This window comes from Sturnus vulgaris, chromosome 6 (assembly GCF_052056855.1).
Source record: "Sturnus vulgaris isolate bStuVul1 chromosome 6, bStuVul1.hap1, whole genome shotgun sequence".
NCBI lineage: Eukaryota > Metazoa > Chordata > Aves > Passeriformes > Sturnidae > Sturnus > Sturnus vulgaris.
In genome coordinates, this window is record NC_142248.1 from 14974136 (window position 1) to 14990309 (window position 16174).

A 16174-nucleotide genomic window follows, 5' to 3' on the forward strand; every position below is an offset into this window, starting at 1 on the left:
AGGTGAAAGAAATGTCTGCAGCTGTAGTTACAGGATGCTAATAATAAGAAGCAGTAAGAAATGCAGGTCACAAACAGAAGGATAATGAAATTACATATATTCAATACAGGAGTGACTTATTGGCTCATCTGTCCAATTTTCTTGTCAGCCAAGCTCTCTTGTTGATTATGGCATTTTTACCACAGTTCTGCCTGAATATTATATGGAAGTACATACAAACGTCTTTGAGGTTGCTCCCAACAGAACACCAATTCCACTGGCAGCAGTGGAGGCAGAACATGCCCACGGCAGACTGAGCAGTGACTTGATTTTTTTTCCCCCACCTCACATTCCTCTTTGATCTTTTCAACATCTTAATTCCACCGGACAGCAGTTGTGAGCAAGGGGGAAAAGCCAAGGTTGTCTCAAGGTGTGATGCCTGCATGTTTTCACTATATCCTAGGAAGGGAAATAGAGCAAGCCTTGGAAAGGGAGGGAATGTGTGTTGTTCACACATTCCAGAAGAATGACAGAAAGCTGGGACTCAAAGATTCAAGTCGTCTTACCATGCTGCCCCTGTGACTTCAGCAAAGCATAACTATTTTGGTCTCAGTAGCCCTGTCTTTAAACTGTACTTGCTTCACGGGGATAAGAAGAAGGAGATTAAGCTCTAATTCACTAATGTTTGTAAAACATTTTAGAACTTGATGGAAATTTCCCAGGTAGTGCAGAGAGCATTAAAAAGCTTATCTCCCTCTCCAACTGCAAATGGCTCTGCAATATGAGAGAAATGAGTGAAAACAGTGCTTGCATTCTGGTGTTTATAATAACGAAACCCTCTAGCTTCCCCTCTCAATCCTTCCATGTTTTTTTTAAACAGGGAGAGACAGAAATGAGAAATTTTAGTCTAAACAGAGTGCAGTTGCTCCCTGGAGACTTGAATGCAGCTCAGTGGAATTTTCCCTGCCTTTAGTCTTTTGTACTTCTTAAAGGTCCTGGAACCAGGCATGTGACTGTAAGAGCAAAAAACACTTCTCTGTCTGAGTGCTCTACCAAATATTTACAAGATACTCAGATAAAATGGCTACAAGCAAGTTCAGCAGGGTTTGAGTAGCCGGTAGTGCAGCACTGTCAAGAAGAAAATCTAAATCTTAGCTAAACAAAATTAAAATTACATGTTACAAAGGTCTCTTCAAAGCACAAAACTGGTAACACTGAAGCTGGAAAATTGCTCTTCCCCAGGGTGAAATGTATTACTTTTAGAAGCAGCTTATTGAAATGCAGTAGCCTCCTTGTTGTGATGGAAACTTCCTTGTTAAAGGAGAGCCCAAAACTGTGTGAGCAGGCGTGCAAGCAGAGAGCTGCAGAGATGCCCTCTCCATGCCATCCTGTCTGGTGGCTGGGAGTGATGCAACATCAGCTTCCACATCTCTGGCACTGCAGTACTTTTAGTAGGGTCCATGTGCTCCCAGGAACTCTCTCTTCACCCCCAGACTGCCTAGCAAACAGCAGATGGCAACCTGCCTGGCTGCCCGAGGTGGCCCCACTGCATCTCATTTCCTTGCTGGGTTACCTACAGCCATTCGGCAGTACACCAGACCTCTCCTATTTCTGTACAGGTTTCTCTGCTTTTCAGGAGGGTGCTCAGGGAGGCTTTCCCTGTGGTGGCAGAGGACAGGACCAGCCTCTCAGACCAATGGTGATGGTGCAGTGGCAGCTGGCACTAACTGAAGCCATGGCATGTAGGCTTGAGAGCCAGGAACAATCCTGATCACGGCACAGCCAGTGATGCTTTTAGTGGCCTTGAGCAAGTCATACATTCTCTAAGTCTGCAAGGTGAGTAGTTCTGTGGTTTGCAGTCATGTTGTGAATACTTCAAAAGTGCTTTGAAGACAGAGAAGGCTGAGCAGCTGTAATACATCTATCTTCCCACTGTTTAGATTGCTACCTGTTCTCCTAACATTCTGAACAGTCAGAGTCCAGCTATTTGTAACTCTTACAGCATCTCTGATGATTTCCAAGTGAGTTACAGGAATACGTATTTACTGTATTATTGCGTCGTAATCAAGCCACTGAGTGGGCTTATCATTCTCTTAAAAAAAAGAACATTTCACTGTGTTTTGGGCTGTGGACACTCCTGTGCTTGGCCATTGGTTCCTCCAAACTGATGAGGTGGTGAGGTGAATTAAGAAGGCACATGGGGCCTACGCTTCTTCAGTACCATGTATATTGTTCAGAGGCTTTTATTATTAAGTCACTTAAATTAACCTAAACAAAAGACAGTTTTTGCATAAGTTCAGAGTTAAGTATGGCCTCACACATACAAAGAACAGCATTTGGTTTTAAAGTTAATCTTTGAAGGGACAAAAGAAGAAGAATGCTCACTCTGCTCCACCAGACTTTTGAAAACCAATGTCCTCATTCATTCAAGTCTTTGGGGAGGTTTCGTTTGTCCTTTCTATAGATTTGATGCATTTCTTGAAGTCTCACCAGTAGTGCTGGGCAAAGCAGCATCATGTAGAGTATCTTTCAAATCAGTGGTCCTCACTCGTATGGGCTGCAGGGCAGGATTGGTTCCTTCCCAAACTAAATTTGTTTGATCCTTTGGGTCTGAAACACACAATGAAAACAAGACACTTCAATCATAGTATTTCTGAATGAGATTGCAAAGTTGCCATTTCCTCCAGCAAACAACCACTTGGAAACCCATTTAATGCACAAAACAAATCAAGGTAATACGTTCACTATGAACTAATCTTACAGATTTGCTGAAAAGGGATTGACATGCATGTAATGATCCTCTTTTTTCTGCCTGTCTAGTTGTCCTTCTAGTTACCAGTGTCCAAACTCTCCTTCTCATTGTGGCTGGCAGATTTTCTGATGTGCTCTAGAGCCAAACTTTAGACGAGTTGAGGGCCCTTTACCATTTTTTGCCAGAACTCTGCAAAGGCCAGTATGCATTTGCTGAGAATACTGTACTTGCTAGGGTACTTTGCACCACCCTAATTTTCCAATAAAACTGATTTTTGGTAACCAGTACCTATGAACAGAGAATGGGATGTGCAAGAAGATGGACATTCAGCTCATACAGCTCATGTACAACATTTTCTAGAGATAAACAGAGCACAGCTTATAGCAATATATTTTCTAACTAATAGCAAATTGCCTTGGATTCAGAGAAAATATTATGGCTTTATATGCTTTATTAGTATCTAGGCTGAGATCAGAGCCTGCTTCCCAACCAGTATAAGCTGCTCCTCTTCTAGTCTTTGTCCTCTGTCAATGCCAGGCTGTAAAGTGCTTTGGGATGAAGCTCTCTATGTAAATAAAGGATATTATATGACTGTGATTAGACACTTTATGAAGAAAACGGACTGTTTGTGGGAGGAAATATTTAAAACCAAAATGAAAGCCTTCCTGAGCAACCTGCAAGCTGATGAACACAAGCTGAAGAAACACACACAGTTACCAGGACCAAAATATCCAAGGTACTAATCATCAGTCAGATCATGTCATGTCCTCAGGTTTGCTGCTATGAACTGTGTTGCAAGGCATCCCAGGCCTATTCAAATACATATTTCTTTTCCAGTCTCTCCAGCTGACCCACTGAAACTCCATCACAGCACAGAGAGCCCTCAGGTGCCTGAAGGACTCTGCAGAACAGCCAGCTCATACCTGGGCTGATTCCTACTGTGCTGTACCAAAGCTTTGTATAAAGTAGACCTGAAAGGAGGAAAGTGAAAGGAAGGATATTTCACAGTAACAAGCCATGATTAACAGAGAGGATATTGTAGAAGAAACCCAAGGCTTATTACACGGGTGGTCAAAGTAAGCTGTGTCTCAGTTTTCCTCTTCCTCTTCAGCCCTGTTTGGTAACTGTACAAAAAGCAACTACACTAGAAAAGAGTTGCTCATATAGCTGTCCTGGTATAACCATACTGACAATGAGGAGAACTCTCATTTCCCATATTCCTTAAGGGAAATATGCTACACTGACAAAACCACCTCTGAGACTGTTTAAAACAGCTTTGGTATTTACTGCAAGGCACCTACAGTATTACCCAACTGTACTTAATGTTAATATAGAGCTGACTTGACAACCCAAGTGAAGTTGTCTATACTCCATCTAGCTTTGGGAGAGGGCTGTCAGGAAATGTATCTGGGAACTTATTTCAATAAAAAGATGGGAAAGAGTAAGCAAGCAATTCTTTCCAAAGAAACAGTGCATAAAGAGCCTCTGAGAAGTCTATATTCTCATCCTATGCAAACAAACAAACAAACAAATCCCCAAGCCTCACTCTCCAAGCAAGAGAACAGAAAATACCATCTGTCTTCAAGAATCCAGGCATTCCATAGTCATGATGTACTAACTTATGAACATTGTCATTCTCAGTGCATAAAAGATAACAAAAAATAGTTTTGTAGTGTCATATTAGCCAACTACATTTTTGAGCTTTAGATAACCCAGTAAACATGCATTTTCAAGATGCTGTCTCTTTTGGTTACTTGTTTCTGTTAAACCATGATGTTTAAAACAAATCACAGGAATCTTGGGAGACTGTTTAACACCACTGCTTTTTGAACAGCATCACTCAGGAATTCCAGGCCAAATGAGTCTCAGGCTTTGTAAAGTGGATGACCATAGTCTTTAACTACAAAAATACCAGAGCTTTTTTCTAGTCTTCAGTAAGGTCCATTTTCTACCAAACACGGTTTGTATAGGAAGCTATGCATGATACCACCCATCCATAATCACAAAATATAAAACATAACACAGGGTTTTTTCCACACTGTTTTTCTAGAATAACTGCTGGTTACTAACAGGTCTTGAACAGTTCCCATTGATTTTGCATGGAGTAGCAATACCCAGTTGTATCTGCACATGAAGCAGGCCTATGTGCTACATAAAACTGCTTAGATTTCTACACAAGCTCTGATTTGATCTTTTCTTATCTTCTCCAAGTGATTCAACTCAGAGAACTGGCCTGATTATAAGTAAGGATATGTAACCCTTTTGTGGCGCTAGAAGCCATTGCAAAGTTATTTGTACTGTATGTATGCAAATCAGCTTTGGTTTGAGGTAGTCTAGGAGAAGTTTGAGGGGGATTTCCCTGCTTTATGTAATCACTGTTGCTTCTTAGCTTCCTCTATTCACATGGCCAGGAGACATAGGCTTGACACTGCTGGTAGTTTCTAAAACTCAATTTGAAAGCAAAGGTAATGTACTCGGTGACCTACAGCAGTCCTGTGGCTTTCAGTAAATCCTCAGATGATGGTTCAGTGATATCTGGAATGAAGGAGGCCTGAAGGAGCAGTAAGAGAACAGTGTTACAGACTTCACTTGCTGCCATATTTTGACAATGGTCAGCAGCCCCTATCTCTTAGCAGCCCACAGTGCTGCTCAGACCACACTGCTTCTGGCAGCCAGCTAAACCTGCTCAGGGCTTGGCTGAGTATGGCTCCCTACCCACTGGATCATGCTGTACACATTGTGGTGTTATTATTCCAAACTGGAAGATTTATAATTCAGCAACTACCCAGATTCTGAGAAACACACTTACTGAAAACCACTGAGCTAAGGGAAATACAGCAGGTGAAGTAAGCATGGTGGCACTGAGGAGGAAGGAAATCTCCCTGCACTGTGCTGATAAGAGTGTGCTTGATATATACTGTGTTCAATCTGCACAATCCACAACTGGGAAAACACAGGCTAGATGAAGGAAATTCAGCTTGGGGGCCCTAGGGACTGGATTAGTCTGTTAAAATGCTTTGTTAGTTTTATTTATCACTACTTAATTAGGATGCTTGACCAACACACTGGAAAGATAGTAACTGTTAAATATTCAACAAGTTGACCTTTCAGTTACAATATTGCAATTCTGAATAAAGTTCATGGAAAGTTTGTCCTTCCTAGGTACTCCAACAAAGCCAAAGGGAACTAGACTGGGCCAAAAAAATAAAAAAGTGAGAAAAAAGTAGGGCAGTACTGCTTAAAAATCCAAGTCTCGCTACAGGCTCATTGAATGATCTCAGGCAAGTTGTTTCCTGCCCTGTGCCTCAATTTTTCCCATCTGTAAAAAGAGTACAACAATGTTGATCTTCCTTGTAAATCGCTGAGATGAATGGCTAAAAATGCAGTAATATATTATTAATGACTTATTATTATTTCTGAGAAAGAAAAAGCAAAGAAAAGAAGTTATCAATCTTTCAAGGTTTTCTCAATCCTCATAAAAAATAAAAAAGTACAACAGAATGTGAATTTCACACAACTTTTGGCAAATTACCTTTAAGAAGAAACAGTGGGTACACAATTAAAAGAAAGTTTAAAGTGAGCAGACACTCAGGAAAACACTCCAGATGGTGAAATGAGTTAGGCTGCAGAGCAGGCTCCCACAGGAAGCGATGAAACCCCCATTGTTTGAGACATTTGAAACTGAATTCCTCAAAGTGCTGGTATATACAATACAAGGAATCAGTCTACACTGTCCCAAAGTATAGTGGCAGTCTGATGACTTGAGAGAACTACACCTTCCATTACTCCAATTTTAAGAGAGAAATAACTCTGACTATGGAGGGCTGTAGATCTTTCATCAATATAGTACCTGAGGAACATCTGCTGGGGAGTAACTGCACTGTTTTTACAGGAGATGGATTTATCAACCCTTAACAGATCTTTCACAATCCTAATTCTGATGTCTTAACTTTGCATGTCGTAGAGGGGAAAGCCCCCCCATTCTCTGATAATTACAGTATGTATCCTACTATTTATTTCCTTTATTACAATCTAAAGAGAAACTGGGTGGCTTGATTTTTACAGGCAATGGTCTGCAGAAGAAATACCATTATTTTAATGGGAACCAAATGAGCAATCATTACATAAATGGCATTATGAGACACAGAACTAAAATGTTAAATGCTTGGGTGAAACTCATCAAGATGGGAACTGACAGCTGTGTGCTGGAACATTGGGGTTTCTCTACACTCAAGATACTACTGCAAACATTTTCCAGTGCTTTTAATGCTAGTTCAGCTCCTCTGGAGGTAGCTCTGGAGGGCATCTGACTGCTTCTGTTGTTATTGGCTTTAAAACCTTAAGACCATCTCTGAAATCCAAATTTAGAGCTTTGGGCCAGTTTTATTGATAGAACTTGGTTAACTGGTTGGAGTGAGTAGAGCAAGAAAGCTTTTTAAAAGAAGCTGGAATTAAGAGTTTTAATACCTTCATTTCCTCTTGGTCTCATACCTGCTGGTACACAAAAACATGCTATGAGTGGATTCAGTTGGCAGATGAGCACTAGGATCCTGTTATACTCTATTCACCAGGGCAGGGCAGCCATGGAGTGCTCCTGATCCCTTCCCAGCTCCTTAGGCAGGAGATCTGGTGGAAGGAGCAGAGGGATGTGCACCCCAGCATGCCTTGCCTGCTGCCTCTGCCGAGGAGGGCTGGCACTGCCTGCACTTCCCCCGTTCCTGGCCAGAGACTCAGCAATTTCCTCAGGAATGAATCACGAACAAAAAACCAAACAACAGCTATTTAAGAAGGTTTCGTCTCCCTCTGGAACTGTCCTGAGCAGTATCATATTCCTGACAGTTTATTCTTCAAGAATTTAGTCATCTAAGGTTACAGTGACTCATGTAATGAACCTTCTGCCCATTTCCTGGAAAGAGTCTTGCGTGGTCCTCTACACCTCCTGCCATTTTCCTTCAGGGTCTCAGCTCTCACTTCATTTTCATATAGTTCAGCTTTCCTTCGATTTTGGGGTGGAGAAAGAAGGCAAAAATATCTTGAGTGCACCCAAATTTACAGTGTAACCAGAAAGCAGTGTGGTGAAAGAAACATTTGGAAAACAAAGACGGATGCTGAACCAGAGAATCTCTTTTGGAAGCAGTTGCCTCTTGGGCTGAAATCTGGTTAGAAGAAAACGAGCTGCTCTATAAAATGCTGTGTGATCCAATATGATCATGAATTTACCAGGGCTGTACCCTGTAAAATGAAAATGTGAAAGATTTGAGGGCTTTCTCAGATCATTGCTTGAGTAGGTGTGACTCACCCTAGGCAAATGCCACTGATGACAAACACCCTGACACAAAATATTGAATGAATTGTGCTGGATGGGAACCAAAGTAATCATTTTACATACTTGGGCCAATCTGAAAGAGACTTCTGTGCAGAAAAAAACTGTTTCCTTTCCCTGATGCAAGTTCAAAAGCTGCTAACAAACAGCTTGAAGGATACTTCAGCAAACTCTGATCTAAGTGGGGTTGTGCTATGCCTAGAGCAGACAGCTGCCTGGACATCAGCAATGCCCAGACCATCCCTTATAACCCACACAGAAATGATGCTGCTGCATGTTTATATTACAGTTAAAACGGGGAGTGGGGGTTTTGTGTTCTTGTTAAAATATCCAGAAACATGTGAGAGCGTGAGCGCAACAACTTCATTTCCAAAGTGTGAAACAGCTCAGCAGCAGTGCTGGGGCACGCTATACATCAACTCCTTCTGCACCTAAGTTGACAGAGTAAGCATCCTGACTTACACTAACTTGCAGCAGACATAGTTAAGGAATTTTCAGATCTGTCTGACAGGACCAACATGTCCAATGTTCTTACAGGATGATTTCAGTGCTCAGCTATACCAGTGTAACTGGCACATATACTGGTGTGTGTGTGTGTATGTATATGTATGTACATATATATGTATATATATATATACACACACACATCAGTACACATACACTGACATGCATCAGAAGTCTGTTCCCTCTAAAGACCAAAGCTGGCCTGACATTCTTCTTTTTTTAAAAGTAAACTTCTACAAGCCCTGATTCCAACAGAAATGTTTCCATGATTTATTTTAAGAAGAGAACATTCCCCTGCAGTGCTCACCGCAACCCAAACATTGCAGCACTGTGCAAGAGCATGAGAATCAGAGAGGAAACTTAAGAATCTATTTTCACTGCTACAGAAGAGAAATAAAAAGAGTAAACAGGAAAAACACTGACAAATTTTATTTCAGTGGTGGCTGTAGTGTTACCTGCAGTATAGCTAAGGAGAGTAGACTTGAAGAGTGCAGACTTTTCCAGTGATTTCTGCAAGACATGATTAAGTGTGTGATGGGCACTTGTGGGAGCCATCTACACTGTAAGAAAGAGATTTATTTTTCTTTGGTTCACCCTTCCTTCTCACACCTTGCCTTTCACATCCGAGAAACGGAACAGCAGACTAGAAGAAACTGCCTCACTGTTTTCAAATCTAGAAAATAATTTGAAGCATGGGCAAACTATGCAGAGAACAAATTCCTCATTGGTGGGAGAGCACTTAGATATTTGAAAGTAATGGGAAGAGTCCTTCCTCTAAATATCTGGAGCCCTCTGTTCTACAGAAAAACGTACCAGCCCTCAGTGCTGCTGTTTGGCAAAAACCAGCAAGCATTAGAAGGAAAAAAAGGGGCATATGTTAAGAGAAAGAACTAATGAGCAAGCACATAGTTTCCTGACATAACTATTGATTGCAAGCACACACACATGCATGCAGACATGCACACACAGCGCACAGTGCCTCAGTCTGCAAGATCTGTGTACTGAAGACAGAAAAAGAAAGGTGAGTGAAGCCTGCCTGAAAGGGACCATAAAGACTGATCTTGTGGCAGATTAGTGATTTCACCAATTTTTGGAAGCCGTAAACAGGAAATGGTTAAGTAAAAGCAGGTGGAGCATGCTGATTGCAGGAACAATGCAGGAAATTGCTGAGCATCTGAATGGATGCAAAATAACTCTCTGTGCTCTTTTGCTCAGGCATTGGCAGTCACTGTATGCCCACTCCACCTTCTCCTGGTCCTCCCTCACTACCTTTATCTCCCCAAGCTACAGTCTCAAGGTCTGCAAACACCTTTGGCTTGAGTAATCTGCTCTCCTCGAATTTTGGAACCAGTTCATGAGAGTTGGGAGGCTCTGCTTGGAAGGCAAGAAACAAGAGGGACTCACCTAGTTCGACAAGAATGAGTCAGTAGTACCCAGGAGTACCCACTGCCTGCCAGGAGTTTCAGGTCTGAGGAGCCAGAACAGCATCTCTGGCTACTATGCCAAGTGCTGATTTCCCAAGTGTATTTAGCAGAATAGTCAATCAGAGAAACATTACTCCTATGGCCCCTTCCATTCAAGGGAGCTCCCAAATTGCTAAGCTGTAGGGATCATTCTCCATCTCCACTGAATCACAGTCCCTTCTGGGAAAGAGCACTGCAGCTGTTTAATAGCTCACAGCAACAGCACACAAGCAGATGGAAAAGAAAGTGAAATATGCAAGAGGCATTTTTTCCACTTTCCTTCTAACCTTTCCTCTCTCCTCTTGTCCACAGCCATTTGTGCCAATTCCAAACTACTCCAGATGTGTCACCAGTCTGCAGGGCTTGGCTCTGAAGATAGGGAACTGCTTGCCAATGTGCAGCCTTCCCAGTGCTTTCAGATCCAAGGGTCAAGTTCCTGCTGCCACACTCTCATCCCTGGCTGTGCTGCCAGATGTGCTGCAGGATGAAGGGCAGACATGCTGGTAAGGAACAATTCTGCTTTCTTCTAGATGAGTATGGTGTTTATATAAAATTGCTTAACAAGACACTCTTGTGACTACTAAAAGTCGCATTAATGCTGTGAGAAAAGTTAAGAAGGAAGTACATAGATTAGTTTGAATAATTTTGATCTTGTCTACATCTTAAGTATTGGACGGTAAAGCTCTGTTGGCAAACTCTTAGATATTTCTCCTCCTCTCTTACACATACTTTAAAAACAAACCCTGTTTCTTCTTATATTCTGAGCAAAGAATGGCAAATGAGCTACCATGGAGTTACAACTGCACAAACAAAAAGTTTTTTCCAGCAGAGAAATCTTGCAAGGAAATCCTGCTCTTTTTTGACATTGTTATTTTGGCAAAACTTACCAGGTGTTACTGGGAGTTCAAACTTTTACTGCCTTTTCTGTATCTTTTAAAACAGAGAGTTACTATATACAACCTAACACTTTTAAAGTTCAAACTCTTAAATCCTAGTCTAGACAGGGCCTTTGGGAGTAAGGTTTAAACTCACCCTGAGCAATCTCCCATATCCCACACTTCTGCACAAGCCATACCCTCCTGGGAATGTCCTGAGAACAGCTGTGATCAGAGACCAGCTCTCTATACTGCTGCCCCCATGGGAGGAAAGAGGTGGCACTGCCAAGGAAAGGCTGGTATGACACCTTCTGCAAGTGCCACCACACTCGTTTGAGATGCCATGGGATGTAAGTGGACAGAGAGGATGTGTGCTATCAGCTTCAGGTGGATGGCAGGCCAACTTCAGGTAGTTAAACCTTGGCACTGACGTCCAGGAAAAAACAGTCTGTGATTCATACAAATCTAAGAAACAGAGAGAAAATAATTGGAATGAGCTGAACAAAAATAAACAGGTGCCTCTTTCCTGCTCCTTTCACAGTTTCATCTTTCCTGCACCCATACTCACTTTTTTTTTGCACTTAAGTTGTTGAGAAAAACAGCAGGAATGAGGTTCCTAGTGTAATTACAGTTTGCTGAGAAAATCACAGCCCGCAGCAGTGATTCCTTTAGTGCTAGAGACAGATGTTGCTGAAGTCTAATCACAGTCTTCCCACTAACCAGGCCCTGAGTCTAATCTGTCATCAGCTGGGAGGCCGCTGGCTCCTGCCATGCGTGTGAACCCAAGCTGCTCGGTTTGTTCCTCTCCCCTCTTCCAGAGCCAGGCAGTGCCAGAAGGAGGGTATGTTTCCATTCACTCCTTGCCCTCAGTTACAGTGATACCACAACTTCAATGTGCTGCTTATCTCTCCTCCATGCCTAATATCAAAGCCTTGCTGGAAAGGGCTCAAGTGGTTGTTTTCAACTTATGGTGCATAGTGACTGCAGTTCAAAAATACCCTTTGAGATAAGCTGAAGGAGAGGCTTAGTAAGAATGGCCTGTAGCTAAGTCGTCCTTCCAAAAACATGGTATCTTATGCCTCCTAAGAGGACAAGGCTGCACTCAGTGATGGGTCATGTAACCTCCAGATGTTAGTAACAACAAGACTCAAAAGTGGATGAGTGCTGATGAGCACAGATGTAGGAGGAAGAGAGCAAAGCAGAACTGGGCATATTGAAAAGTCAGGAAAGAGCATACATGCAAGAGGGGATTGAACAAATCTCTCCTACATGTTACATGCAGATGACATTGCCACTAAATGTTTTGTATCTGGCATTCAAAGAGCATTGGGTCACTAAGAGTACCAGGTCACATATTTGAACTTCTCTGTTCTGGTGAAAGAATCTTGAAAACCAACAGACTCTGTCAGTACCAAGGTGCCCCTGTGCAGGCAGAAGTCACCATGGTACTGGATTAATGCCTTTAGATTGGATTCTGTTCATGGAAGGAAATGGGCTGAAGGGGTCTATTTCAAAGACACATTACTGCAGCATACAGAACCAGTGAGAAGTGGGAAAGTCCTTAAGCTGGGAAGGACTTTCAGCATTTGTAAATTTAACAAGTGCCCTAAAGTAACAGGGGAGGTGCTAGGTAGGCAGGCATAGATTAAACAGCTGTGTTTTGCATAAGGAGCTCTTAAGCAAGGCATAAAGGAACTGAGCTGGTCATCATTTCTGGTCAGAAGCAAAAGTGTATTAAACGAGCTGACTTTCTGAAGCAGTCTGTGACCAACTCAGTTTCTTTAATTTTTTCTGAATCTGCACATGGTAGCTGGGCACATACTACAATACTCATCAGATCTCTGCAGTAAGGTGTGCAGAGCAGCATTTCAGCCACTTACAGATCAACAGAAACAAAGTGTAGAATGGTGTGCCAGACAGGGGGAAGAAGTGACTCATATGGGAAGAAAAACAAAGCAAAGATGAACATGGACCATAAGAGAAGTGGTAGACTGGTGGCTGCAAATCAGTTTTCTTCCACTCAGAAGGGTGGATATTACAGTGAGAGAAGCTGTACTTGACAGAAATGGAAGTCCAAGGAAGTTTGATTAAGATTAAATGGCAGTCACATGCCAAGACAGAAAAGAGGCATTAAGACTAAAATCAAAGACAGGAAGTGACTAAGTAGGTCAGAAGCTGTGGGTAGCGAGCTGTGTAGATTAAGTGGGACTTGGAGCAACTGAGTTAGCTCTGCTAAGTGATAATACAATGTCACCAAGTTTAACAAATCTGACTCTGAGATCACCTTCAAGGCCTTGATAGCAAATCAGAGATTGCTGAGTCCTAGCTGTATCTACATCAGAGCAGATATTGTATGTGTTTTAACAAGAGATCAGTTTTACAGTCACTTTTTGACCCTGCCAAACTTCCTGTAAATACAGTGCTGTTTTGTCTGAACAGGATTTCTTCTTGAGGAGCTGGGAAAAATGAACTAATAGGAACTCTGACACCGAGAAGGGCTGCTACTGCAGGTTGAAAAGACAGATGCAATGGAGAAACTTCTTTCCACTCTGCAATTCAGCAAGTCTTTGATTCGAGAGCTTTGTTCACATCCAGGGCAGCCGGGAAGAGAACAGTCACCTTGTATTTTTGTACCTGATGAGAAAACTCCAGATTGTATGTGTGCATTGGGACAGTTCAATGTGTGTCTATTCCAACTTCAAAGAGGCTTTCAGTGCTCTTTGAGATGTAGGGTGTGAGGAAGGGTGAGAACTGCTAAAGCTAGCCCCTTCCTCATTAAATCTTTGCCCTCTCTGGAGCAAGCATGCAAGTGGAGAGAATAGACGATATGCATGAGCAACTGAGCATCTGTGATCTCATGACCTTTGACTGTTGTATTATGGGAAATGTATTCTCTGGTTGCTATGCTTTTCTAATTCATTTGTATTTTCCTTCAGTGACTCCCTTGTATTTTCTTTGGTGCTCCTGTGTAATGGTTTCAAGGAACCACAGATATCTCCAAGTTAAGCATGCATACAATAGCTTTAATTAAATGTTTGTGGGTATCCCACAGTAAAGCAAGGGAAAGGGAAAGCAAACAGTTCTGTACTTACTCGTACCTATCCCTTCTGAGGCTTGGGTGGAGGCATCTGCACCACTGCCATGTAAGCCTATTTCTAAGCTACTGTGAAATGAAAGGCAGCAGGTCCTGCTGCTCTGCATGCAAGTACTTCAGGCATTTCAGTCTCATTAAAAAGCTACAGGTCACCTGTAAAAGGTACAATGCTAAGATGTTTTAGACTAGGGTAGAAGAAATAAAAAATAAACTAGAGGAGACACATCTTTACTCCACTTACAAAAATTGAAGACTAAGGTTAAAAATATCCTTAGTAATTTCTTAAAATACACTAAGATGTTATTGGAAGAGTAGCATAAAAGCAAAGATTTTGGTCTTCTTCGATATTCTGATATTAATATTTTTTGTTCTCTATGCCATTGGCACAATCTCACTCTTGATACCACCCTCCAGACTGAAATCATTATTATTATTATTGTCATTGTTATTGTTCTTATTTTATATGGGAATCTTTGCTTCTTTTAGAAGTAGTTAACTACATTTCTATTATGTACAGAATAAAGCCGTAAAGAAATCTGTTTCCATTTCAGGCATTTAAAATAAATATACATGAGGCAAATGAAATTCGGAAGGGGAATTTTCATCATGCAAAGATGGAGGAATAAGAGACAGGATACAAAGGCTATTGGTTCTTTCTTTGAGTCAAATACAACACAGTTTTACAGCACATAACGTGTTTAGAGGAAGAATCTTTCTCTTGTATGATATGGAATAGTTAGTGGTATCTGCAATGATTACTAAGAGGCCTAACACTAAGGATTATTGCTAATATTTAGTACTAGTATAAAGTACTTGTCTTGAGACTTTCAATGATTGACATTACTATTATTTCAGAGTTGATACAAAGTAATTTAAAACCACTTTGGCAGAGCTGTACATATTTTATTGCAAATTCATCCATTACTTTTTAGTGGCTCCCTGAGAAGACACAGATCAGAAAATTCAAGAAAAATTGTAAGGCTAGAAAGGAAAAATTAAGGCCAGTTTGATGGAGAATAAAGAACCCATGCTTCTAACACAGATTTTGGTTATTTCCCCACACTGAGACCAGAGGCAGTGCCAGTTTTTGCAGTCTGACGTCCTGGATGAGACGTTGAGTGGAGCAGGGGCTGGGTTAGGTTTGCTGGAGCTAGAGCTGCAGTGACTTTTTAGGAGGGAACAGAAAGCACGGGTTGTTTCCCTCACGTAGCAAGGCACAACAACAACAGGGTTATCTGAGAAGATTGAGAACTGCTGACATTAGAAACAGGAACTGGCATCTGCAAAGAAGAGTAGGAGTGGGATGAAAGCAGTCCTACAAAGCAAAGGAGGAAATGAGAAGGCCAGGGAAGATCTAAAATTGTGAGCAGCAAACAAATGCTGACAAATACTTTTTTCCTCAAGGGTATGATCCTGAGCACATTCACACCAACTTGAAGATTCTTACCAGAGTTTTTGAGATACTCTTAGTAAAGATTTCTACTCTTTGCCTCTCTCTTAAGCTGTAGGCTGTTTCCACTGCATCTTAAGAAATACAAATGCCTCTCAAAAATACATCTAATTTTGATGATGGCTACAAAAGGTTTATTCTGAAAGTTGTGTGAAGAAAGATCTACACTCCTCCCTCCTGCCATGTATGTCTGCTGCCTGTATTCCAGCCTATCAGTTCGGATGGCCAGTGACTGTAGCAAGGATGAAGGACAGTGGTGCACAGAAGGCACACAGCCTGGCCTTTTTTTGGGTTTCCTATTCTGATAATAGAGGGGGTTGATTTTTGTTGTTTGGTATTCTGAATTACTTACTCAAGCTGTTCTGAGCCCTCTACTCCATGTAAAACAAGACCTGGCAGGTTCTCAGGTTTATTAGCTCCGTTGCTAATAAATCAGCCTAATTTTTATTCATTGACTTAGACTTTTCTGTATGCCACTTATATTTTTGCTTGGAACTGTTTATATATCACCTGTCAGTCTTCACTGTTGCTTCTCTGTTTCCTACTATACTGCAGCTGAGAAACTCTCACATCAAAGCCCAAGTTTCTCTCTTGTTTTCCATCCTATCAGGTACTCCAAGGACTACTTCTGCCCTTCTTCTGTAGGAGTAACAGCTTATTTATACCACCAAGGCTAAGGCCAGGAAAATCAATGCCTGATTTTCTTCCAGGGCTGAGTTTTTATGGACAGCAAT

General features: G+C 41.6%; 1 protein-coding gene and 1 long non-coding RNA gene across 3 annotated transcripts in view; one reads left to right on the top strand and one right to left on the bottom strand.

Annotated features, from left to right (window-relative positions):
* Nucleotides 1-1220: 1220 nt before the first annotated feature.
* LOC148223324 (uncharacterized) lies at nt 1221-14575 on the top strand. The gene is made up of 3 exons (XR_015804461.1): nt 1221-1815; nt 10334-10524; nt 13336-14575. It is a non-coding gene; the product is annotated as an uncharacterized LOC148223324 (long non-coding RNA).
* The window catches only part of RAD51B (RAD51 paralog B), a 391466-nt gene continuing 377484 nt past the window's right edge, over nt 2193-16174 (bottom strand). For both annotated transcript variants that reach the window (XM_088167114.1, XM_088167115.1), the window contains exon 11: nt 2193-2589. In XM_088167114.1, the coding sequence (XP_088023240.1) occupies nt 2438-2589 (152 nt within the window). In that variant the 3' untranslated portion in view covers nt 2193-2437. The remainder of the gene's footprint in view (nt 2590-16174) is intronic.